The 24274-nt window shown below is 46.2% G+C and overlaps 1 protein-coding gene across 1 annotated transcript; it reads left to right on the top strand.

The window, feature by feature from the left end:
- Window positions 1–4594: 4594 nt before the first annotated feature.
- LOC140735583 (phosphoglycerate mutase 2) lies at window positions 4595–19703 on the top strand. Its single transcript, XM_073060807.1, has 3 exons — window positions 4595–5114; window positions 11407–11587; window positions 19388–19703. Exons 1-3 carry the CDS (start codon window positions 4701–4703, stop codon window positions 19555–19557), a joined length of 765 nt encoding a protein of 254 aa, XP_072916908.1. The 5' UTR covers window positions 4595–4700; the 3' UTR covers window positions 19558–19703.
- Window positions 19704–24274: the final 4571 nt, after the last annotated feature.

The raw sequence follows: 24274 nt of genomic DNA, 5'->3' as shown, positions 1-24274 counted from the left end.
TTTGAACTTTGAACCATGCTGCAAATGCAGAGTATGCAGATAAAGCATTTTGTTTCTTTTTCGTCTGTTGCAATGCAATGTCACCAGTAGATCGAACGGGCTACAATCAGTTAAGTTCGTCCCTATTTTTACACGTGGCCACACCCAGTTCCTGTGACATGAACTCTGCATCTCTGAAGGTCAGACTGTCCCAGGAACTAGACATCTCTTCCTTAAAAGCCCACCGGAGTGACAGAGTATTCAAACTGCCTGAATCTGAATTAACCTGAGAGATTGTCACAACAGCTGTCTCTCAGGACCTCTGACACTGAACTCTGAATAAAGGTCAAAGGCTCTGGCGCTCAAACTGCAGACTGGCTTCTGGGCTGGGAGTCAGACGCTATTAGCAATGTCTGGCCAGATTCCCAATCCCATGTCTAGCCTGCATTTGAATCTAAATACCATGCACTAAAGCAAGTCTTCTAACTCGCTGACCCGCAGTGAATATGCGGTCATCTCCGGCTCATTGGATTTTGAAATATCTAATCAGCCAATCATGTGACAGTTAAAGATCAATGGTCTGGAACTACATATTGTGATGGCATTATATCGAAAACCTATACGTTTGTAAAGCTCCCTGAAAGTTTCACATATTTTAGAAAACTGTTCAGTGAGTACAAGGATCAGGTGCAGGGCAGATCTTGGGTACGGTAACAGGTCCCAATCTCCGATCGCAGGCCTGTATCAGTGTCAGGCGTGGGATCCTCCTGGTCCACTGCAGAGATTCCGAGATGGGCATGGTTTTCCAAGATAAGTGAGCCTCTGTCAGTCTCATTCCGAGTGGGCATGGGATCCTCCTGGTCCACTGCAGAGATTCCGAGATGGGCATGGTTTTCCAAGATAAGTGAGCCTCTGTCAGTCTCATTCCGAGTGGGCATGGGATCCTCCTGGTCCACTGCAGAGATTCCGAGATGGGCATGGTTTTCCAAGATAAGTGAGCCTCTGTCAGTCTCATTCCGAGTGGGCATGGGATCCTCCTGGTCCACTGCAGAGATTCCAAGGTGGCCATAGTTTTCCAAGATAAGTGATTCTAAGACTGGAGACTGACAATCTGAATTGAGAGGTGCCTCAACAACAACCTCTTGCTAACGTCAGCAAAACTAAAGAGCGGATTATTGGCTGCAGGAGGAGGAAGCTGGAGGTCCAAGAGCCAGTCCTCTTTGAGGGATCAGAGGTGGAAAGGGTCGGTCACTTTAAACTCCTTGGCATGAACATTCCAAAGGATCTGTGGTGGAACCAGCTATCGCAATGAAGGTACGACACTGACTCTGCTTTCTGAGGAGTTTGCATACATTTGGCATGGCACCAAAAACTTTGACAAACTTTTATAAATGTCCAGTGGAGAGTATCCTAACTGGTTGCATCATGGTCTAGTATGGATGAGCTCTTTCGGCCCTTTGAGCCATGCTGGCCCGGCAACCCCATGACTCTGATCAACCCTGATCTTAATCACAGGATAATTTACAACGACCAATTGATCCACCCACTTCTTTCGACTGTGGAAGGCAACCAGAGCACCCGGTAAAACCCATACATTCCACGAGAGACTCCTTGTAGGATGATGCTGGAGTTGAACTCTGAACTCCGGAACAGCCTGAGCTGTAATAACATTGAGCTAACCACTACGTTACCACGGTGACCCACCACATAATATCCATCATCAGAGGTCTCCTACCATCCAGGCCATGCTCTCTTCTCGCTACTGCCATACGGCAGGAGCTACAGAAGCCTTGGGTCTCACATCACCACGTTCAGGCACAGTTATTTCAAACAGCCATCAAGCTCCTGAACCAGCGGGGATAACTTCACTCTCCACAACGCTGAACTGAATCTATGTCTTTCAAGGACTCTTTACAACTCATGTTGGTGCGTGGCCAAGTGGTTAAGGTGTTTATCTGGTGACCTGAAGGTCGCTAGTTCGAGCCTTGGCTGAGGCTGCATTTTGTGTTGAAGAAGGCACTGAACCACACATTGCTCTGCGATGACACTGGTGCCAAGCTATATGGGTCCTAGTGCCCTTCCCTTGGACAACTTCGGTGGCGTGGAGAGGGGAGATTTGCAGCTTGGGCAATTGCTGGTCTTCCATACAACCTTGCGCCCTGGAAACTTTCCAAGGCGCAGATCCATGGTCTATCGAGACTAACGGAGGCCTACACTACACACACAACTCACGTTTTCAGTATTTTTTTTATTTTCACGACTTGTCTTCTTTTGCACATTGGTTGCTTGTCAGTCTTTGTTGATGTACGGTTTCTCATAAATTCTACTGTTTTTTTAAATTTCTGCAACACAATGAATCTCAGGGTAGTATATGGTACTTTGTTAACAAATTTACTTTGAATTTTGACTTGCACAGACCAGGCTGCAGGAGTGCACACTGAAGCTCAGTGCAGCAGATGTAAAGGCTCTGTGGGGAAGACCATAAGACATAGGAGCAGAATTAGGTCATTTGCCCATCAAGTCCTCGCCACCATTTCTTCATGGCTAATTTATTACCCCTCTCAACCCCGTTCTCCTGCCTTCCCCACAGTAAAGGAGAATTGGGGATGAGAGGGATAATAAATTGCAGGAAGTACCACAGTCTAGGTTCCATCTGAGTCAGACGGGGCATCGGAAGAGTGTATCATCTCAGGGAGCCACGAGTGACAATGGTGCTAGGGTTTTTAAAAATAACTTAATACTCAATAGGTCAAGCAGCATCTACGGAGGAACATAAACGAGCGTTTTGGGTATAGACCCCTCATCGGGGCTGGATGAAGGAGAAGGAGGCTGAGAGGTGAACCTACAGAGGTTTTCAGGCTTAGTACAATATAGGATTCAGATAATGTGGATAATCGGTCTTTTTCAAGGACAGTGGAGTCTAAAACGAGAAGAAAGAGCTTTCATTGTGAAAGGGAAAAGATTTATAGCAGGGTTTTCACCCATTGAACGAACTGCCAGAGGAAGTGCTAGAGGCAGGTTTCATCACAACATTTAAAAGATATTTGGATGGGTACATGAATAAGAAATGTTTAGATCGATATGGACCAAATTCGAGCAAATACTAGCTCAGGTGATACCTTAGTCGGTGTACATTAGATGGGCCAAAGGGCCTGTTTCACAACTCAGATGGAACAGTGCTTGAGAGCTCCCAGATGCTGCGTAGGAACAGAAGCCCTCTTCATCTTAAATGTTCTACATCGTTCTTCGGAATTGTGTTCATTTTACAGCCTTTTCTCTGAAATAAACCTGATTCTCGTTCTCTCCCACTGTCCGGGGCCCTCTCCCGCCGGTGGGCGTGGCCTACCACTGATGGACAGGTTTATAGACACGGTCCACCCTCTCCCGCCGGTGGGCGTGGCCTACCACTGATGGACAGGTTCTCTCGACCCGGACCTCCCTCTCATGCCGGTGGGCGTGGTCTCTCTGATGGACAGGCTCTTTCGGTACGGTCCTCCCGCTCCAGCTAGTGGGCGTGCCCTGCCACTGATGGACAGGTCCTATCGGTACAGTCCACCCACTCCAGCCGGTGGGCGTGCCCTGCCATTGATGGACAGGCTCTATCGGTACGGTCCTCCTGCTCCAGCTAGTGGGCGTGCCCTGCCACTGATGGACAGGCTCTATCGGTACGGTCCTCCCGCCCTGTCGGTGGGCGTGGTCTCTCTGATGGACAGGCTCTATCGGTACGGTCCTCCCGCCCTGTCGGTGGGTGTGCCCTGCCACTGATGGACAGGCTCTATCGGTACGGTCCTCCCGCTCCAGCTAGTGGGCGTGCCCTGCCACTGATGGACAGGCTCTATCGGTACGGTCCTCCCGCCCTGTCGGTGGGTGTGCCCTGCCACTGATGGACAGGCTCTATCGGTACGGTCCTCCCGCTCCTGTCGGTGGGCGTGGTCTCTCTGATGGACAGGCTCTATCGGTACGGTCCTCCCGCCCTGTCGGTGGGCGTGGTCTCTCTGATGGACAGGCTCTATCGGTACGGTCCTCCCGCCCTGTCGGTGGGCGTGGTCTCTCTGATGGACAGGCTCTATCGGTACGGTCCTCCCGCCCTGTCGGTGGGCGTGGTCTCTCTGATGGACAGGCTCTATCGGTACGGTCCTCCTGCTCCAGCCGGTGGGCGTGCCCTGCCACTGATGGACAGGCTCTATCGGTACGGTCCTCCTGCTCCAGCCGGTGGGCGTGGTCTCTCTGATGGACAGGCTCTATCTGTACGGTCCTCCCGCTCCTGTCGGTGGGCGTGGTCTGCCACTGATGGACAGGCTCTATCGGTACGGTCCTCCTGCTCCAGCCGGTGGGCGTGGTCTCTCAGATGGACAGGCTCTATCTGTACGGTCCTCCCGCTCCTGTCGGTGGGCGTGGTCTGCCACTGATGGACAGGCTCTATCGGTACGGTCCTCCCGCTCCTGTCGGTGGGCGTGGTCTCTCTGATGGACAGGCTCTATCGGTACGGTCCTCCCGCTCCAGCTAGTGGGCGTGCCCTGCCACTGATGGACAGGCTCTATCGGTACGGTCCTCCCGCTCCAGTTGGTGGGCGTGGTTTTCGCCCAGGTGGGCGGGTCTTCCGCCGTCCGATGGGTTAATAGGCCCCTTTTCAAGGCGCGACGTCACTCCACTCGGACCGCCGGGCCCTGTATCGTCGCCACAGTAACCTTGTAGCTTCGCCCCTTGATTAGAGTACCGCAATGGCTTGCTACAAGCTAGTAATCGTGCGGCATGGCGAGAGCACCTGGAACCAGGAGAACCGCTTCTGCGGCTGGTTCGACGCCGACCTGAGCGAGAAGGGGCTGGGCGAGGCGACCCGGGGGGCCCAGGCCCTGAAGGAGGCCGGCTACCAGTTCGACGTGTGCTACACCTCGGTGCTGAAGCGCGCCATCCGCACCCTCTGGGTCATCCTGGATGGCATCGACCAGATGTGGCTGCCCGTCACCCGCACCTGGCGCCTCAACGAGCGCCACTACGGCGGACTGACCGGCCTCAATAAGGCCGAGACCGCCGCCAAGCACGGCGAGGAGCAGGTGAAGATCTGGCGGCGCTCCTTCGACATCCCACCGCCGCCCATGGATGCGCAGCACCCGTACTACACTATCATCAGCAAGGTGAGGGGTCTGGCCGGGTGGGCTGATGTGGGGACGGGGTGAGGAGATGTATCTGGCCTAGCGTGCTGATGGGGAAGGGGGCCGCAGTTCCTGGATGGTTGCGGGATTGAGAGGGGAGACCATCCGTAGACTGGTGTGAGATTGGGGTGGGGAGAGGGCACGGTGCCTGGACTTGGGACAGGGTGTGTCGGCACCATTGCAAGGAAAGTACCTCTTTATGCTGGATGGGGGGCAAACTACCCCTGGACTAGTGCGGGGGAGGATGGAAGTAGTGAGAGGGATAGGGCCATCCCTGGGCTGGGTAAAAATGGGGTGGAGATCCACCCTGGCGGAAGATGTAGACACTTGATGAACAGCACTTCTCTGTCCTCGTGGAAAGTTTCTTTGATCCTTACGCTCGTCCTAAATCCTAGGGTATCCTTATACATTAACCCAACGAACAGGATTGAATCCGGATTTCACTGCTGTAGATTTTTTTTTTACCCATTTTGTAATTCTCCTCATGCTCTGCGTCTCCTTCCGCCTGGTGGTGGAACGTGCAGCTCCTCACGTCTCTCTCGCCTGTTCACACTCATTCATCGAGCTTCATGTCATGGAAACTGTCCAGCGCCGCGTTCTCCGAATTAGTAATTCTCAGACTCTGCCCCTGTTTGCCTTGTCACATCGGGTCTCTCGAAATGTACTTGGGCACTTTGAAACTGGTGATTAGTAGGGCATTTTCATTTCTAGACTCTATTCCCATTCGTGTTCATCAAATGCTGTTTGTGTTTTTATCATTTTCACAACTACATCTCTTCCAGGTGTGTGTCTCTGGGCTCTTGTACCTCCTCCTGGATGGTAGTAATGAGAAAAGAATCAGGTTTAATGTCTCCAGTATATATGTGAAATTTGTATTTGCGGCGGCAGGAAGATGCAGTAGATCTAGAGAAAAACAGTGAACTTGTACGTGTGTATGTGTGTAGTTAAATAAGTAGAGCATAAATAAAAATAAAGTAGTGAGGTAGTGTTCATGGGTTTAATGTCCATTCAGAAATCAGATGGCAGAGGGGAAGAAGCTGTTTCTGAATCATTCAATGTTCTGTACCTTCTTTCTGAAGGTAGGCATGCCCTGGGTGATAGGCGTCCTTAGTGATGGATGTTAGTGCCCATGATGGAGCTGGCTTAAGTTTACAACTCTCTGCAGGTTATTTCGATCCTGTGCAGTAGCCCCCTCCCCCATACTAGATGGTGATGCAGCCAGTTAGAATGCTGTTCACAGTACACCTAGAAATTTGCGAGTGTTTTAGATAATGTGTCAGATCTCCTAATGATGTATAACCACTGTCTTGCCATCTCTGTAGCTGTATCGATACGTTTGGTCCAGGTTAGACCCTCAAGAGATATTGTCACCCAGGAGCTTGAAATTGCTCACCTTCTCCACATCTGATCTCTCTGAGGACTGGTGTGTGTTCCCTCGTCTTACTTTTTCTGAAGGCCACAATCGGTTGTTTGGTCTTACTGAGGTTGAGTGCAAAAGGTTGTTGCTGTGAAACCACTCAACTAGCTGATGTATCTCACTCCTGTACACCCTCTCATCACCGTCTGAAATTCTGCCAACAATAGTTGTATCATCAGCAGACCAATAGATGGCATTTGAGCTGTGTCTGGCCACACAGTCATGGGTATAGGGAGAATAGAGCAGAGGGCTAAGCGCACACCCGAGGTGAGCAAGTGTTGATAGTCAGCGAAGTGGAGATGTCATAGAAAACCTATAGCACAAAACCTTCAGCCCACAAAGTTGTGCCGAACATGTCCCAACTTTAGAAATTACTAGGCTTACCCATTGCCCTCTATTTTTCTAAGCTCCATGTACCTATCCAAGAGTCTCTTAAAAGACCCTATCATATCCGCCTCCACCAGCTTTGCCGGCAGCCCATTCCACGCTCTCACCACTCTCTGAGAAAAAAAAACTTACCCCTGACATCTCCTCTGTACCTGCTCCCCAGCACCTTAAACCTGTGTCCTTTTGTGGCAACCATTTCAGCCCTGGGAAAGAGCCTCTGACTATCCACACGATCGATGCCTCTCATCACCTTATACACCTCTATCAGGTCACCCCTCATCCTCTGTCGCTCCAAGGAGAAAAGGCCGAGTTTACTCAACCTATTCTCATAAGGCATGCTCCCCAATCCAGGCAACAGCCTTGTAAATCTCCTCTGCACCCTTTCTATGGCTTCCACATCCTTCCTGTAGTGAGGTGACCATAACTGAGCACAGTACTCCAAGTAGGGTCTGACCAGTGTCCTATATAGCTGTAGCATTACCTCTCAGCTCTTAAGTTCAATTCCACGATTGATGAAGGCCAATACACTGTACACCACCTTAACCACAGAGTCAACCTGCGCAGCTTCTTTGAGCATCCTATGGACTCGAACCCCAAGATCCCTCTGATCCTCTACACTGCCAAGCGTCTTACCATTAATGCTATATTCTGCCATCATATTTGACCTACCAAAATGAACCACTTCACACTTACCTGGGTTGAATGCCATCTGCCACTTCTCAGTCTAGTTTTGCATCCTATCAATGTCTCGCTGTAACCTCTGACAGCCCCTCCACACTGTCCACAACACCTCCAACCTTTGTGTCATCAGCAAACTTACTAACCCATCCCTTCTCTTCCTCATCCAGGTCATTTATAAAAATCAAGAAGAGTAAGGGTCCCAGAACAGATCCCTGAGGCACACCACTGGGACCCTTACCCTTACTCTTTGTGATTTTTATAAATGACCTGGATGAGGGAGTGAAGGGATCCATGCAGAATATGTCACATCTACAACCACTCTTTGCCTCCTGTGGGCAAGCCAGTTCTGGATCCACAAAGCAATGTCCTTTTGGATCCCATGCCTCTTTACTTTCTCAGTAATCCTTGCATGGGGTACCTTATCAAATGCCTTGCTGAAATCCATCTACACCACATCTACTGCTCTTCCTTCAATATGTTTAGTGACATCCTCAAAAAAATTCAATCAAGCTCGTAAGGCAGGACCTGCCCTTTACAAAGCCATGCTAACTATTCCTAATCATATTATACCTCTCCAAATGTTCATAAATCCTGCCTCTCAGGATCTTCTCCATCAACTTACCAACCACCGAGGTAAGACTCACTGGTCTATAATTTCCTGGGCTATCTCTACTCCCTTTCTTGAATAAAGGAACAACATCCACAGCCCTCCAATCCTCTGGAACCTCTCCCGTCCCCATTGATGATGCAAAGATCATTGCCAGAGGCTCAGCAATCTCCTCCCTCACCTCCCACAGTAGCCTAGGGTACATCTCATCCCGTCCCAGCAACTTATCCAACTTGATGCTTTCCCAAAGCTCCAGCACATCCTCTTAATATCTACATGCTCAAGCTTTTCAGTCTGCTGAAAGTCATCAGTACAATCACCAAGATTCTTTTCCATAGTGAATACCGAAGTAAAGTATTCATTAAGTACCTCTGCTATTTCCTCCAGTCCCATACACATTTTCCCCACTTGATAGGTCCTATTCTTTTACGTCTTATCCTCTTGCTCTTCACATACTTGTAGAATGCCTTGAGGTTTTCCTTAATCCTGCCCGCCAAGGCCTTCTCATAGCCCCTTCTGGCTCTCCTAATTTCCTCCTTAAGCTCCTTCCTGTTAGCATTATAATCTTCCAGATCTCTAACATTACCTAGCTCTCTGAACCTTTTGTAAGCTTTTCTTCTTGTGACTATGTTTATTACAGCCTTTGTACACCACAGTTCCTGTACCCTACCATAACTTCCCTGTCTCATTGGAACGTACCTATGCAGAACTACACACAAATATCCCCTGAACATTTGCCACATTTCTTCTGTACTTTTCCCTGAGAACATCTGTTACCAATTTAAACTTTCAATTTCCTGCCTGATGGCCTCATAATTCCCTTTACTCCAATTAAACGCTTTTCTAACTTGTCTATTCCTATCTCTAATGCTATCACTATCTCCAAAATGCTCTCCCACTGAAAGATCTGACATCTGACCAGGCTCATTTCCCAATACCAAATCAAGTACAGCCTCTCCACTTGTAGGCTTATCTACATAGTGTGTCAGGAAGACTTCCTGAACACTCCTAACAAACTCCACCCCATCTAAACCCCTTGCTCTAAGGAGATGTCAATTGATATTTGGGAAATTAAAGTCTCCCATCATGACAACTGTTATTATTACACCCTTCCAGGATATGTTACCCTATCTGCTCCTTGATATCCCTGTTACTATTGGGCGGCCTATAAAAAACATCTAGTAAAGTTATTGACCCCTTCCTGTTCCTAACGTCCACCCACAGAGACTCTGTAGACAATCCCTCCATGGTGTCCACCTTTTCTGCAGCCGTGACACTATCTCTGATCAACAGTGCCATGTACCCACCTCTTTTGCCTCCCTCCTGTCGGAAATATCATTTCCAATCTGCAGAGATGGTGATTTTCCGGTTAGGAAGCTGAGGATCCAGTTGCAGAGGGAGGTACAGAGGCCCAGGTTCTGGAGCTTTTCAGTCAGAACTGTGGGAGTGATTAGAATGAGGGCACATCTAGTCCCAGTTGTTCTTTTTCATGCATTGGGCAGCATTTTTGCTGTTTCCTTAGCATTTGTTTTTTTACGAGGCCGAGTTGCTAGTTGAACGCCCAACCCAGCACGAATAGTAAGCATGCAAGGGAACCAGCTGGATTCAAACCCAGGACCATGTGCCTCAAACTCCAGTGCTGGTCCACCGCAGCATCGACTGGCAATGCCTAGCTCACGCTGAGCTATTAATCTGCCTAGTCCCCTTGACCTGCAACCAGTCTCGTACCCCTTGTACTATTCAAATTTCTCTTGCGTGTTAATATATTTAAACACTTCTCCCAGTAAAATCAATATGGTGTAATATGTGGGGTGGAGACAGCCTCTACCAAGAAGGTGTAAGGTACTCCACTACCCTGCAGGGCAAAGTGTAGCACCTTCCTGCTTAGCCAACCTGGTTCTGATCTAATCAAATGTTGCACAAGAGCTAGAATATACTTTAACTCGGGTGATGGCTCATTTGGTTCTGAGTCAGGATCTGGCAGCTTTCTGCTGAGTGGGGGTATTTCACTGAGGTGCAGGGGAAAGGGGCTGTTGTTTTCTTTTTATGCCTCTAGATTAACGTTTATCTTTGAAGCTGGATCACTAAAGATTAAACTGTGATTATTACTTTGCCATTCGGGGAATACTAATGTGTAAAAATTGTCATTTTACCTACTTCACTGCACCTTGAAAAAGTATTTAAACCATTAAAATTATCTGAGTTAATAAACTGATTAGAGATTATCCTGAGATTATCAAAGTGTCCATTAATTAGAATTATGTTTGTTTTTGTGTAATTTGGCAATACACAAGCGCATTCATTTTTAATACAATAAATATAACAAAGTGCAAAGAGAAAGCAAAATATTGAGGTAAACAAATGAGATTCTTCAGATGCTGGAAATCCAGAATAACACACACAAAATGCTGGAGGAACTCAGAAAGTCAGGCAGCATCTATGAAGGGGAATAAACAGTCAACTTCCCGGGCCAAAGCCCTTCATCAGGATCTAAAATAATGGGTTAGTTAGTGTTTATGGTTTCCTGGGCAGTTCAGACATCTGATGGGATGGTAAGAGCAAAATGTTGAGTGTGTGTCTTCAGACTCCTGTACCACCTCTCTGATGGTAACAATGAAAAGACCACATGTCCTGCAATGTTCCCTCTAAGGTATGTGTGCGCATACATCTTTTGCTACTAACACAAAGGAATTTAAACTGCACACAAAAGATTGTCACCCTGTACCTTATTAGCATTTTAAGTATACCATCACATTTCCTTTCCTGTTTCTGATGTGGATGTGGAGTCGGCAATGATTTGTCTGCAGATTTTAGAACTGGCTTATTATACTGTTTTCGTTAAAGAAATTATTCAGTGTGTACATGTTGTCACTGAGCAAAAAATTGCACAGCACAAGATTTTTGCGCACAGTGGTCATTACAAATTAGAGGGAACATTGATGTCCTAGGTGGTGAGGTTCCTTAATGATGGATGCTGTTTTTTTGAAGATATGCTCAGTGGCGGGCAGGCTACTACCCATGATGTAGCACAAGCCTTTTATCTGTCATCATGAGATGCGGATGAATGCACTTTTTCTTGTAAATAGAGCATTAAATAGTCCTTTGAGCTTTGGAAAAGGCTGTACTCTTGTTATATATCTTGTAGCATAGTAACTGATTTGAGAATTATTTTTTGATCACAGGCAAGGCGCTATGAAGGACTAAAATCTTCAGAGCTACCAACCTGTGAAAGTCTGAAGGATACGATTGCACGAGCCTTGCCTTTCTGGAATGAAGTGATTGCACCACAGATTAAAGCAGGAAAACGTGTTCTGATTGCAGCCCATGGAAACAGTTTGCGTGGCATAGTCAAGCATCTAGAGGGTAAGAAATAACTTGTATGTGCCTTATATAATGCAGAGGTTATACTTGAGAGATTCCTGGAATCAATCTGTAGTTCCTCAGTAGGAATCCGGTCTCTGAGATGGAAGAGTGCTTTTGAGACGTGTGTGGGCTTGTGCTGTTGTTGTTGCTTGTGTTCTCTGGAACACTGTGGGCATGCTATGTTGATGCAACATTCGTGTCCTGCCCCCAGCACATCCTCGTGTAAAATGCAAAAAGATGGATCTCACTGTATGCTGCCGTGTACAAGTGATAAATGAATCTGTACTGCTGCTAAGCAACAAGTTTCACCTCATTCAAACCAGGGATGATAAATTCTGATTCTGTCATTTGATCCAGCAATGGCTCTTTCAGAATTTGAACTGGGGGAAGGGGATGAGTATGGCATATACAAAAAGTGACCAACGAGAGATCTCATCTAGTTGCCAATGTCCTTTATGGAAGGAAACCTTTCCTTTTCCTGATTCATCTCCAATCTCTGAGTTAGAATTTGCACTTGATACGGACCTGATTTTTTCCAGGTCACACGTTAATGCCAATCAAGGCCTTTAAAAGTCATTTAAAGGTAGGGGATGAGATCAAGTGTTGAGAGATTAGGTAGCCTGCTGCTCTAAAGGAACAGCTTGGGAAGGTGTTGATTACAATTGACATTTGAAGAACAGTTGGTTGAGCTCTGTGAAATTTCATTCCTGTCCAGGGTCAGAATTGGAGCTGGTTAGAAGCCATTGGCATCCTGTGCTCATGGATTGCAGTAGTTTAAAGATCACTCTTCAATCTGCTTGATGGAAGTCAGAAGGAGTTGTCTTTTTAGGTACATGACAGTAGTGGGGATCACTGGTTGAAATTGGTTTGTTCTCCAATCTTGGCTATCCATTTGCAACCATTTCGTCACTATACAAGGAGACATCATCAATGCACTGTTCATGCGTGTTGTGTCCTCCAAATGCTTGGCTTTTATATACTTATCAGTCAGCTAAGCCAACGCAATATTTGCTATTTGCATGATCTGACGTTGCAAATCAGTGCTTATTTAAACTGGCCTTGTCCAAGCATAAAATAACACTGCAGTGAGGATTGGCTTTAGTAAATCATCAATCTACAAGCGTGTCCTTTAGACGTTAAATGTTCAGATCATTTCACTGTTCCCTATGGGGTTGATTATGCGATGTGCAAGCTCTATCAGCTCAGCAATACGTTACCTATTGTGGGCATCGCTGAAGGAAACGCACCTCCAGCAGAAGAACAAACCGTCCACAGATGCTCTCTGACATGGCTGTTTGCAGCATTTTCTGTTCCTATTTCAGATGTCCAGTGTCTTTTAGTTTTTCTTCCATCAATCTACATCGGGGCACCATGGTAGTGTAACGGTTAGCACGATGCTGTTACAGCTCAGGGCATTCTGGAATTCGGGGTGCAATTCCAGTGCTGTTCTGTAAAGAGTCTCTGTACGTCCTCCCTGTGGAATGTGGGTTTTCTCCAGGTCCAGCGGTCTCCTCCCACATACTGGGTACGTTAATTGGTCATTGTAAATTGTCCCCTAGGGGCAGCGTGGCTCGAGAGGCTCAAAGGGCCTTCTCCATGCTGTATCACCAAATAAATAAATCAAATAAAATAAAATTTAACCTCAGTAACCCTGGGTGGGGAAGGAAAAATTGTCTTGTTCTTGTAACAGCTGCCAGACAGGTAGAAGAGCCACCGTAAATATTAGGATGCCCTACATTATTTGCTTTTCCGATTTTTTTTTTTCATGCCCACCCCTTATCAACTAATTAATCGTGTTGGGAATCCTAAATGTAGAGGACTGGATTGAATTCCCTGTAGATATGCATTTGTACCTGTGTGTGTGAGAAGAGTGCACTACACTGTAGAGTAGGGGAGCAGACTGGAGGTGAAAACAATTGTCGGAGTATTTGTTAAAAGAATATGGGACGGCACCATAGTGTAGCAGCTAGCATAAAGCTTTAAAGCATGCCAGCTGTAAAATCTGGGTTCAATTTCTGCCACTATAGAGTTTGTACGTTCTGTGACCGCGTGGGTTTCCTCTGAATGCTCCTGTTTCCTCCCACATTCCAAAGACGTATGGTAAGGGTTAGTAAGCTGTGGCCATTCATGTTAGAACCAGAAGTGCGACAGTACATGCGGGCTGCCCCCAGTATATCCCCAGCACAGTTCAGATCCTGCGACCCACAATGCTTGTGTCTACCTTTTAACCTACTCTAAGGTCAATCTAGCCCTTCCTTCCTACATAGCCTTCCATTTTTTATCATCCAGGTGTCTATCTCAGAGTATCTTAAATGTTCCTCGTGCATCTTCCACCACCCGACAGTGTTCCACACACACACCCTTTTCTGTGGAGAGAACTGATCTCCATACCCCCTATACTTTCCTCCAATCACCTTACAATCATGCCCCCGGTATCTGGCCTGGGAAAAACTCTGGCTACCCACTCAATCTTATCCATCCAGATCCTGTGGTCTCCCCCATCACCACTTACTGAAGGTGATGGGAATTTTAGTTGACTACCCAGCTCTATCCAGCCCAGAGATCTGTCCATGGAAATCAGGGCTGTTTAGAGCTGTGAACTCAATGGACAATGACCTCCTTTGGCCTTGTTACCATAAGGTCAGGTAGGCATTATTCAACATTGCATCAGTATAATGATCTTTACATCAGGTGGTCACATTGCAAGCAAAACATTGTTCTGATATCAGTTATGTATTGGCCAAGACATATGCAATAGCATTCCGCCACTGTCTGTAAGGAGTTTCTATGTTCTCCCCCCTGAGCATATGGATTTCCTGCAGGTGCTCCGGTTTCCTCCCATATCCCAAAGATGTACAGTTTAGTAGTTTAGACACTAGAATACTACAGCACACCACAGGCCCTTCGGCCCTCACTGTTGTGCCAACCCATATTCCTTTTTTTAAAAAGTACTAAACCCACACTACCCTGTAATCCTCTATTTTTCTTTTATCTGTGTGCCTGTCCAAAAGGCTCTTAAATACCGCTAATGTTTTAGCCTCCACCACCATCCTTGGCAAGTCATTCCAGGCACTCACAACCCAATGTGTTTATAAAAAAAAAACAAACAAACTTATCCCTGATGTCTCCCCTAAACTTCCCTCCCTTAACTTTGTACATAGTTGATTACATTGGTGTAATTGGGCAGCGCAGGTTCATTTGCTACCATGCTGATCTCTGGGTGTATACAAGACCTTTTTTGCTCTTTAAAATGATATGTCAGGATATTTAAAGCAACACACAATGTGCTGGAGGAACTCAGCAGGTCGGGCAGCGTCTATGGAAAAGAGTAAAGAGTCAACATTTCCAGCCGAGACTCTTCAGCGGGATTGGAAAAGGAAGGTGGGAGGAGGGAAAAGAGTAAAAGCTGAAACATGGTGGGTAGAAAGAAGAATGAATTTATTTGCTTCGTTGAGGTGTGAATTCTGTGCCTGTGTATTCCGAGGATGAGTAGTTGATGAATTTACTGACTCTTAAGATACCGGCTCTGGGGAAAACAGTTCAATTTAAACACAGGACTCGCCCCATCGCCACTCTTATCAAATTTATGACCCTACGTGGGTGGGTCCCACTCATTTTTTTGTGTTAAAGATTGGGGTCAATTTACTATTAATGTCTCTGGTTTAATTTCCATCGTCTCACTCCCGACCCAGGCTCAGTGGATGCTAAAAATAGTGGTGAACCCAAGCGGTGTAACTCGAGAATGGAGACCTGCTTCATAAAGGTCAGAGGTGGTGTGATCAGTCGCTGCTGCTGTAACTAGTACCATTCTCTGGAACGGTCTCGGGTTATACACTCAATGGCCACTTCATTTCATTAGGTACACTCGCACATTAATCCAAATATCCAATCAGCTAATCATGTAACAATGCATAAAAGCATGCAGGCATGGTCAAGTGGGTTCAGTTGTTGTTTAGACCAAACATCAGAATAGGGAGGAAATGCGATTTTTTTGACTAGAATGATTGTTGGTGTCAGACAAGGTGATTTAAGTATCATAGAAACGGCTGATCTCCTGGGATTTCCAGGCACAAGCTTCTAAGAGTTTAAAGATTGGTGCAAAAAAAAATCCAGTGAGCAGACAGTTCTTTGGGTGAAAACACCTTGCTAATGAGAGGTCAGACTGGTTTAAGCTGTTGGCCTTAAGCTCACTATGAGAGGGTCACACTGTAAGAACTCTCTCCTAAAGTTAAAAAAGGCAAAATCCCTAATGCAAAATCCTAAACGACACACACAAAATGCTGGTGGTACACAGCTGGCCAGGCAGCATCTGTAGGGAGAAGCACTGTCGACATTTCGGGCCAAGACCCTTTGTCAGGGCCTATAGATGCTGCCTGGCCAGCTGGGTTCCACCAGCATTTTGTGTGTGTTACTTGAATTTCCAGCATCTGCAGATTTCCTTGTGTTTGCCTTTCAAAATCCTAAAGACAGGTTTAGAGATTGCCAGAAGATTTTGGGTCTGTGGTGTCGTCTTGGCAGTGGATTAGAACATTTTCTCTTCCTGGAGGGACTCTATTATGTGAAAATTTTGATCCCAGTCTCTTGAGCTCTGAACAGTGGCTACAGCTGACAGATTGCCAAAGTTTGAGCCTTAACTTTGTTGGGAGTGGGAACGGATTTATTCCGCTTTGTAACAGGAAAATCCCACCTCTTTGGAGTGGCTAGCCTGGGGCGACTGGGTAAAGAGGACTTTGGAGGGGCTGGAGGAATAGTAGACTGGCCTGGGAGACCTTTGTTTTTCACAGTGGCATGAATAGCGCTGAGGTTTTTCCATTGCACTGACTTCCCTGCCTATCCATGGGTAACCCATTTTCCCTTCCCCCTCTGAACTGTTTCTTTTTGAGAGGCATTCTGGGTGTAAAATCACAGCTGTTGTGTGTGTGTAATATTTGAATAATTGTGTTATCGTGTGTTTAAGCATTTTTGTGTTTACTTAATTTCAGGTTATATGTAAAACTACATTAATTGCATATGTCATCACACTGCCACCTGATCCATGCACACTTTGCTAAAAGTAAACACGAAGATACACCAGCATTTCCAGACTTTCCTTTGAATTTGTTTAATGTGCTGTGGAGTTTTGGGACAGTGAATTGACTCAAGGCAAGCTGCAGTTCCAGTATGTCGACATCGAAGTCTGATGTGCAGGCTGCAGGTTCTAGAGTTACAGCTCATAAAGCGGGTCACCCTTTCCTGCAATCTACTGTACCAGCTTTAGATGGTAGGAATAGCTGAGACTGTCAGGGATTGCGAATGCATTGTTGCGTCTGCGAAAGTAACCAGGAAGACCATTTTCTATCTGCAGGGAGGGTTTTCATTCCATTGTTGGCCCCTGTGCAGATGGTTATTCTTTCTGACGTTCACCCCCCACCTGCGCTGTCTGGGTGAGGTGCGGTCAAGCAATAACCCCGATGCACCTCCGAGGGGTTTTGACCACCTTTTCTCCTTTCAGCGCTGCCTGCTTATGCAGCTGGAGCGGGCTGGGGATGCCGAGGACACTTTCAGGTGCAGTTTGAGGGGCATTATTACACCATTCAATGGCTGCGGGCTGCCCGCAGTGCCATTCCTGCAGAGAGTGGGCATATTCGAAAGAATTGCCCGAAGGTAACTCCACCGCAGAGGTGTAGGGCAACACTGCTGGGCCTCCACCCCACTGTTCCTCCCCTGTGGCAGTGGAAATCAGGTGGTCCCCAGAGTAACAGAGCGTCAGTGCAATAGTTAAGGGAGCTGGTCATATCCTTGAACATCTGTTGGGCCTACTCCCCGACTCTTCAGCAGTCTTAAGGAGGCGCAAGTTTGCTTTCTTAAGAAAGCGTAGAGGGGTTTGGAGGTTCACGGATTCATCAACTGTACATCTCCTGAGTGTTGGCCACCTCTAGGCGATTGGTTGTGTGGGCAGAGCTCAGTGCGCTGTCTGCATAGGTGGGATCCGTGTACTGGCATTTCAACAACAGGCTGCTGGAGGACCTGGCAGGAAGAACAGGCCAGGTCTGAGGCTCCAGTGAGATTTTGGACCGGGTTCACATCAGATTGTTTTGGCAGGAATATGCACGTGTCAACCAAGCGGTGGATATCTGAGGTCTGAGATCAAGTGGCTCGAAGGAGCTGATAAAATTGAAGTCTCAGCTGGAGCCACTGGGATGAGTACCAGAGGGAGGAAGCACTGAGGCACAGTATCTCTCCTCACAGATGCTACAGGATCTGGACCATGCCTCATCCTCCTAGTTTCTCCAATAGGGGAGAGGTGTCTTCAGGCAGCTCCTCAGTCACAGATCCAGTTAGAATTACTGATGAGGTAAACTCATTTTGAGGCTCTATTCTCAGCAGGCCTGACTCATGAGGATGCACGTAGGGCTGTGGGCCCACTTACCAAGGGTTAGCCCTGGGGATGTTGAGTGGCTAGATTCCCCACTATCTTTAGAGGAACTGACTGGTACCCTCAACTAGCTACAGCGAAGCAAGTCACGGGCTGAATGAGCTGACAGTTGAATTCCTCTAGACCTTTTGGGACAAGGGGGGGTGAAGGGGTTAATTATACCAGGGTATGGGGGGAAAAGCCTGGTGATGAATGCCCCTCTTGGTGCAGAGCAGTTGTAGCCCTGCTGCCAAAAAAAATGGGGAATCTGTTGCCTAAAGAATTAGTGCCCATTATCTCAAAGTTCTTTGTCTGGGCTTCATGCTGGCTAAAGTGGTCCACCCTTCCTGTCCATCCAGGACAATACTCACCTTGACCAGGATCTGATCCACCTGTCACCCTTCCCTCCCTTGACCAGGAGAAGGCTTTTGACATGGACGACGAGTACCTTTTTGGGACTCCGCACACGATCAGGCTTGGGCCATATGCAAACCGCAGCCTTAAAGTCAGCAGGCCCCTGTGCTTTGGAGTGGGTGCGCATTTGATTGCAACATCTTAGTACATGGATGGGAAAACTCTGGAGGGCTATGTCCAGGTGCAGGGAGAATAACAGGTCAGCATAGACTAGATGGGCCAAAAGACCTATTACATACTGTAGTGTTTATGACCAGCCAATATCATTCAGGATTTTTATTGAGAAGCAAACCCAGTCAGTGGGTGAAGGTACGGTTCGATTTCCACGATGCTTTAATTTGGTTAATTGTCACTGCTTTGATTAAACTCAGTTGTGAAGAGCAGCTTTCTGAGAAAAAGGGATTTAATGAAGTTGGTCACAGTAACATTTGAATGGGTTAAACCTTATTACTCATCACATCTATGTTTTTCTAATTGAATCTTTTTTCTTATAATCTTCATGGCCATCTATCAAATAGCTTAAAATCTGATTTTAAATTTGTTTTAAAATCCCTTTAGAACAGAGATGGAGGAATTTCTTTAGCCAGAGGTTGTTGAACCTGTGGAGTATTGCCAGGGCTTCCCTAGTTTCCTACTGACCCCCACCCATCATCAGTTTATTTGGCCATCGACTGTCTTACACCTGATCTGCCAGTGGTCACTGGCCTTCTATCGAGTTGCCTGTCTCTATTCCTGGGCATCATTTTTGCTGCCTATTAGTTATTTTTCCCCCACACTTTTTTAAATCTTGCTTTCATCTTTTGTTTTTGTAGGCTGCCACCAACTCCTTGTAGATTTCTGCTTGTTAACCCTTGTATATTTTGAGTAAGGACTGAATATAATTAACATTTTGTGGAATAGAGATGTGACATATTTGTCCAAAAGGGTTTTAATTTTTAAGTATTATCACCTGACCTCCAATCCTTAGTTTGTTGCTGTTACTCTTTCTATAGGGTTGTCTGACGCTGCCATCATGGAACTCAACCTGCCGACCGGTATTCCCATTGTTTATGAGTTGGACGCTAACCTGAAGCCCACCAAGCCCATGCAATTCCTGGGAGACGAGGCAACTGTGAAGGCAGCCATGGAGGCTGTAGCAGCTCAGGGAAAGGTCAAGAAGTGATGCAGAGGGAACAGATCCTGCAAGCAACTGAATACAGAGAAGTGCCTGTACCTACTACACACTGGGCAATAATAAATGGTTTTTGTAAATTGTTACTGTAAGCAGTTATTTATCATGCAATATTAAATTAAACATGATTATTAGAACTGGTTTTATCTGTTACTCAAACAATGGCTTCCAAAACATCAAATTGCACCTTTTACTGAACTTGTCCAAAAGTAAATGCAAGAGATTCTGCAGCTGCCGGAACTTCACAGCAACACACAAAACGCTGGAGGAACTCAGCAGGCCAGGCAGCATCTATAGAAATGAACAGAGTGGGCATTTTGGGAATGAGAAAGAACAGGGAAATGCCAGAATAAAAAGGGGGGGGGGGGGGAGGAGAGAGAAGAGGAGGCAGCTAGGAATAGGTTAAAATCAATGTAAATTGATAATACATCCTTTCCAGCTGGAGCCCCTTGTCAGCAGTAAGATTAATTTGAAATATTCAAGCAGTCTCGTTCACCATGGATTGGTCCAAAGTGATAACTGTAACGAATGTTTTTGTGAGGAACAGCTTGGGTTACACAGGTCTAATTCAATTCTTCAAGGCAGTTACAAAGTAATGGATGTGGTGCATAGCAAGTTTAGTCCAACAAAGCTCCCCAAGAGGTACAGTTCCAGGGAGACTTGGCTGCATGGATTCAGAATTGGTTTTCTCACAGAAGGCAGAGTGGTAGTGGGTGGAGTGTATTCTGCCTGGAGGTTAGTGTCCCATGGTATTTTGCAGGAATCTTAGTGATTTTTTATAAATGACTCAGCTGAGGAAATGGAAGGTTGGTGTTGTGGGCATTGATAAGATGCAGAGCCATGGCAGATAGAATTTGATCCAGAAAAGTGAAGTGATTCATGTCAGAAGGTCGATGGCAGAGTAGAAGGTTAATGGCAGGATTCTTCACAGCGTGGAGGAACATAGATCACACACTGCAACTTCAGGTCCATGGACAAGCTGATTAAGTGGCATATGGCGAGTTGGCCTTCATTAGTTCAGGGATTGAGTTTGAGAGCCACAGGGTAAAGTTGCAGCTCTATAAAACCCTGGTTAAACCACAATTGGAGTATGTATTGTGTTCAGTTATGGTCAATTCACAGGAAGGATGTGGAAGCTTTAGATACGGTGCACAGGAGATTTAGCAGGATGCTGCCTGGACTAGAGAGCATATCTTCTGTGGATTGGTTTAGTGAGCTAGAGTTTTTCGAGTGAAGGAGGGTAAGGTGACTTGATAGAGATGTACAAGAGGCATAATATGGCCAGCCAGTGGCAATGGCTAATAGAGGGGCACAATTTTAACACATTTGGAGGGAAGTATCGGGGGGGGGGGGGGGGGGTGATCAGTCAGAGATAGTTTTGTTTGCATGGAACACACAGGCAGAGGTCATGATACACCATTTACAAGAGTTTTAAAAAGCTGCCTCCAAGATTTACCATGCAGGAGTTCTCAAACATTTTTCATGCTATGGACCCCTACCATTAACTGAAGGGCCTGTGAAAGTGTAGCAGTTAGCACAATCGGTTCAATTCCTGCCACTGTCTAAGGAGTTTGTACATTCTCCATGTGAGTTTCCTCCCACATTCTACTGATGTTTGTATGTGGTGGGCACCGGAAGCACAATCACATCATTAGACTCTGCTGATCATTGAAGCTAAAGTGAAATGCATCACTTGTGTTAATGTACACATGATAAAAGCTAAACTACTTCCAGCTCTGAATCTATAACTGCTGTTCCATCAGAAATACCGAACAAAATGCTGCAGGAACCATCGATGGAGGGGAACTGGGCAGTCAACGCTGCAGATCGAGAGACCCTTACCTGGATATCAGACATACCAAACAGTAGGAAATAAACTCCTATTTGTAAACAACACTCTCCCTATCCAGAACCACTCACAGCCTCAGCATTCCAAATCTTTCATGTCAGACTGCATGTCCTGGTGCCTCTAGGAGCTGCCGACTCCCAGCTGGGCTACACTCGCGCCAGTGTCCTCGGCCAATCCGTTGCCGAACCCTTTGTGTCTTTCTGAAGGTTTACTGCCACTACTGTGGCCATCCCCATCCATAATCACTGACCAATTAGCAATTTTAAAGTTATCATTCCATTTCTTTAAACTCATCCTTCTGAGCAAATACCAGCCCTTAAATGTCTCATGACATTTTTTTAATCCATATTGGAAATTTTGTACAAATGAGTTAAATGTGCCTTTGTACCATTCGTTGTCAGCCAGTAGAGCTGTGATTAGCATGGCACTATTTAGCTCAGAGTTCAATTCTGGTACCACCTGTGAGGAGTTTTTACTTCTCCCTCTGACCCTGTGGGTTTCCTCCCACATGCCAAAGTGATCAGGGTAGTAGGTTAATTGGTCATTGTAATTAGGTTAGTGTTAAATAGGCGGGTTGCCGGACATCGCACCCATTGGGCCAGAAGAATCTCTAAACAGGTCCTGTGACTTGTAAAGTTCCACTCCTCATAATGGATAGATCAAAACCAATTAATCCAACTGTACTGATAGCTTGGTCTCTCTGGCTTCTACTGAGCTCAAGGATATCAGGAACAAGATGGGGAAGATGTTAAAGGTACACAAGATGGAAATACTAGTTGTAAACTAGGCAGTGAATTAAAAAGATAAGATTTACCGGGGAACAACTGAAAGCTAACATGAAAGAGATACAGAACAAATGACCATTTTCAGTGGAATGTCATTCTCTACATTTACCTGCACACACACAGATTTTAAAATGAATTATCAAACAAAATCAGTATCTTTAAACAATACAAAATGGTTGAGTTACTGGATTCCAACTTCACATGCAGAGATAGTGGTGACTCAAGGACATCCTCTGAGGGGTGTGTGTGCATGGTGGGGAGTGTTTTAACTGAGTCTCATGGCCATCATGAAGGACATCAAGAACAAGATGGTACAGGAACAATGAGAACACAAGATGGAAATATTAGTCGTCCATCCAGGACATGCCAGCTTCTCAAGTTAGGAGGCACAGGAGTCTGAAGACACACGCTCCGCTTTAGGGACAGCTTCGTCTCCTCTGCCATCAATTTCTAAACGGGGCACAATCACGGCCACACTTACTGCACTACTCTTTTGGAAAATAAAATTTCTCATTTTAACTTGCATAGTGCTGCCACAAAACAACAAATTTCACAGCGTATCAGTGAGAATAAACCCGATTATGATTCTGTTGTCCAACATGCACAATGATACACAGCACAGCCATCAGTGCAAGGTAGTATCGAACAACAACTGCCGGAAATGTCCCTTGTTTAGGAATGTGCTCGCTTGTAACAAATACAGCATTTAGAATTCCTCACAACAGAGAAGGATTATACAATTAGAAAACACGGAATGCTTACATCAGATGCCCTCATGCCATTCTCACAAGGCAACTGGCAGGCAGACACCACAATAACTGAACCAACTATGAGGCTGAGGTGCACAATTAATGGTTACAGCAAAGCTTGAAATAACTATCCTTACAAAGCTTTGGGTTTTTGAGGAAGCAGAGATTTGGTTTCAACAAAAAAGTTTCAATGCCCTGGGAGCAGTATCACCATCCGGTATGCAAGGGTCACTGCACAGTCGGAAAAGGCTGCAGAGGGTTATGAACTCGGCCAGCCCCATCTTGGGCACTCAGCTCCCCACGATCAAGGTCGTCTTAAAAAGGCAGCATTCATCTCATTGCTACCATCAAGGTGGTGGTAAAGGGGCTTGAAGACACCCAACATTTTAGGAACAACTCCGTCCCCTCTACCATCAGATTTCTGAAGAAACAATGAAACCACAAACACTACCTCACCATGTTTGTACTATTTAATTTACATCAGGTTTATTATCACTGACATGTCACGAAATGTGTTCTTTTGCAGGAGTAGTATAGAACACATTTTTCCTCTTGCTGCAATTTAGAGGACATTTTATGTATTGCACTGTACTACTGCAATAATAATACAACAATAATCCTGATTCTGAAACCCTCTGGTGATGGGGAAGGGTTGATTAACTCTGTCCCGAACACCAGATGTACTGGGCACAAGAGTGAAATATAGAGGAGAAAGGAGACATCACTGGAATTGCAGAGTGAACGTTAAACAAAAGGGCGGGCCGGAAAAGTGTGCAATGACAAACCACAGCACACGAGAGAGAGCACAATAAGAACAGCTGGTAGAGCCACTGCTTCACTGAACCAGAGACCTGGATTTGATTCCAACCTCGGCTGCTGCGGTCAAAGCTTGCATGTTCAGCAATCAGGACCCAAATCCTGCCACAGTCTGCAAGGAGTTTATACTTCCTCCCCGTGACCACACGGTTTCCCCTTGGTGCTCTGGTTTCCTCCTACATTCTAAAGACATACAAGTTAGGGTTAGTTAATGTGCGTGCACAATGCTGGAAACGTGACAACACTTGCCAGCTGCCCCAGCAAATGACTTAATTCACTGTACGATTTGATGAATATGTGACAAGGTAATCGTTAATCGTTTCTCCCTGTGACAGCATAAGCTTCTCCCTGGCTTCCTCCAACGTCCCAAAGACATGCCAGTTGGTAGGTTAGTGGGCCACTGTAAATAGCACCCCCCCCCCAGTGTTGATGGGAGGCATAGACCAAGTGGATAACCAGAGGCTAGTTTGATCTTAGAGTAGGTTAAAAGGTAAGCACAACACTGTCAA

This window comes from Hemitrygon akajei, chromosome 1 (genome assembly GCF_048418815.1).
Source record: "Hemitrygon akajei chromosome 1, sHemAka1.3, whole genome shotgun sequence".
NCBI classification, from domain to species: Eukaryota; Metazoa; Chordata; class Chondrichthyes; order Myliobatiformes; family Dasyatidae; genus Hemitrygon; species Hemitrygon akajei.
The sequence above is the reverse complement of the archived record's forward strand: the minus strand, read 5'-3'. Positions and strand labels throughout refer to the sequence as shown.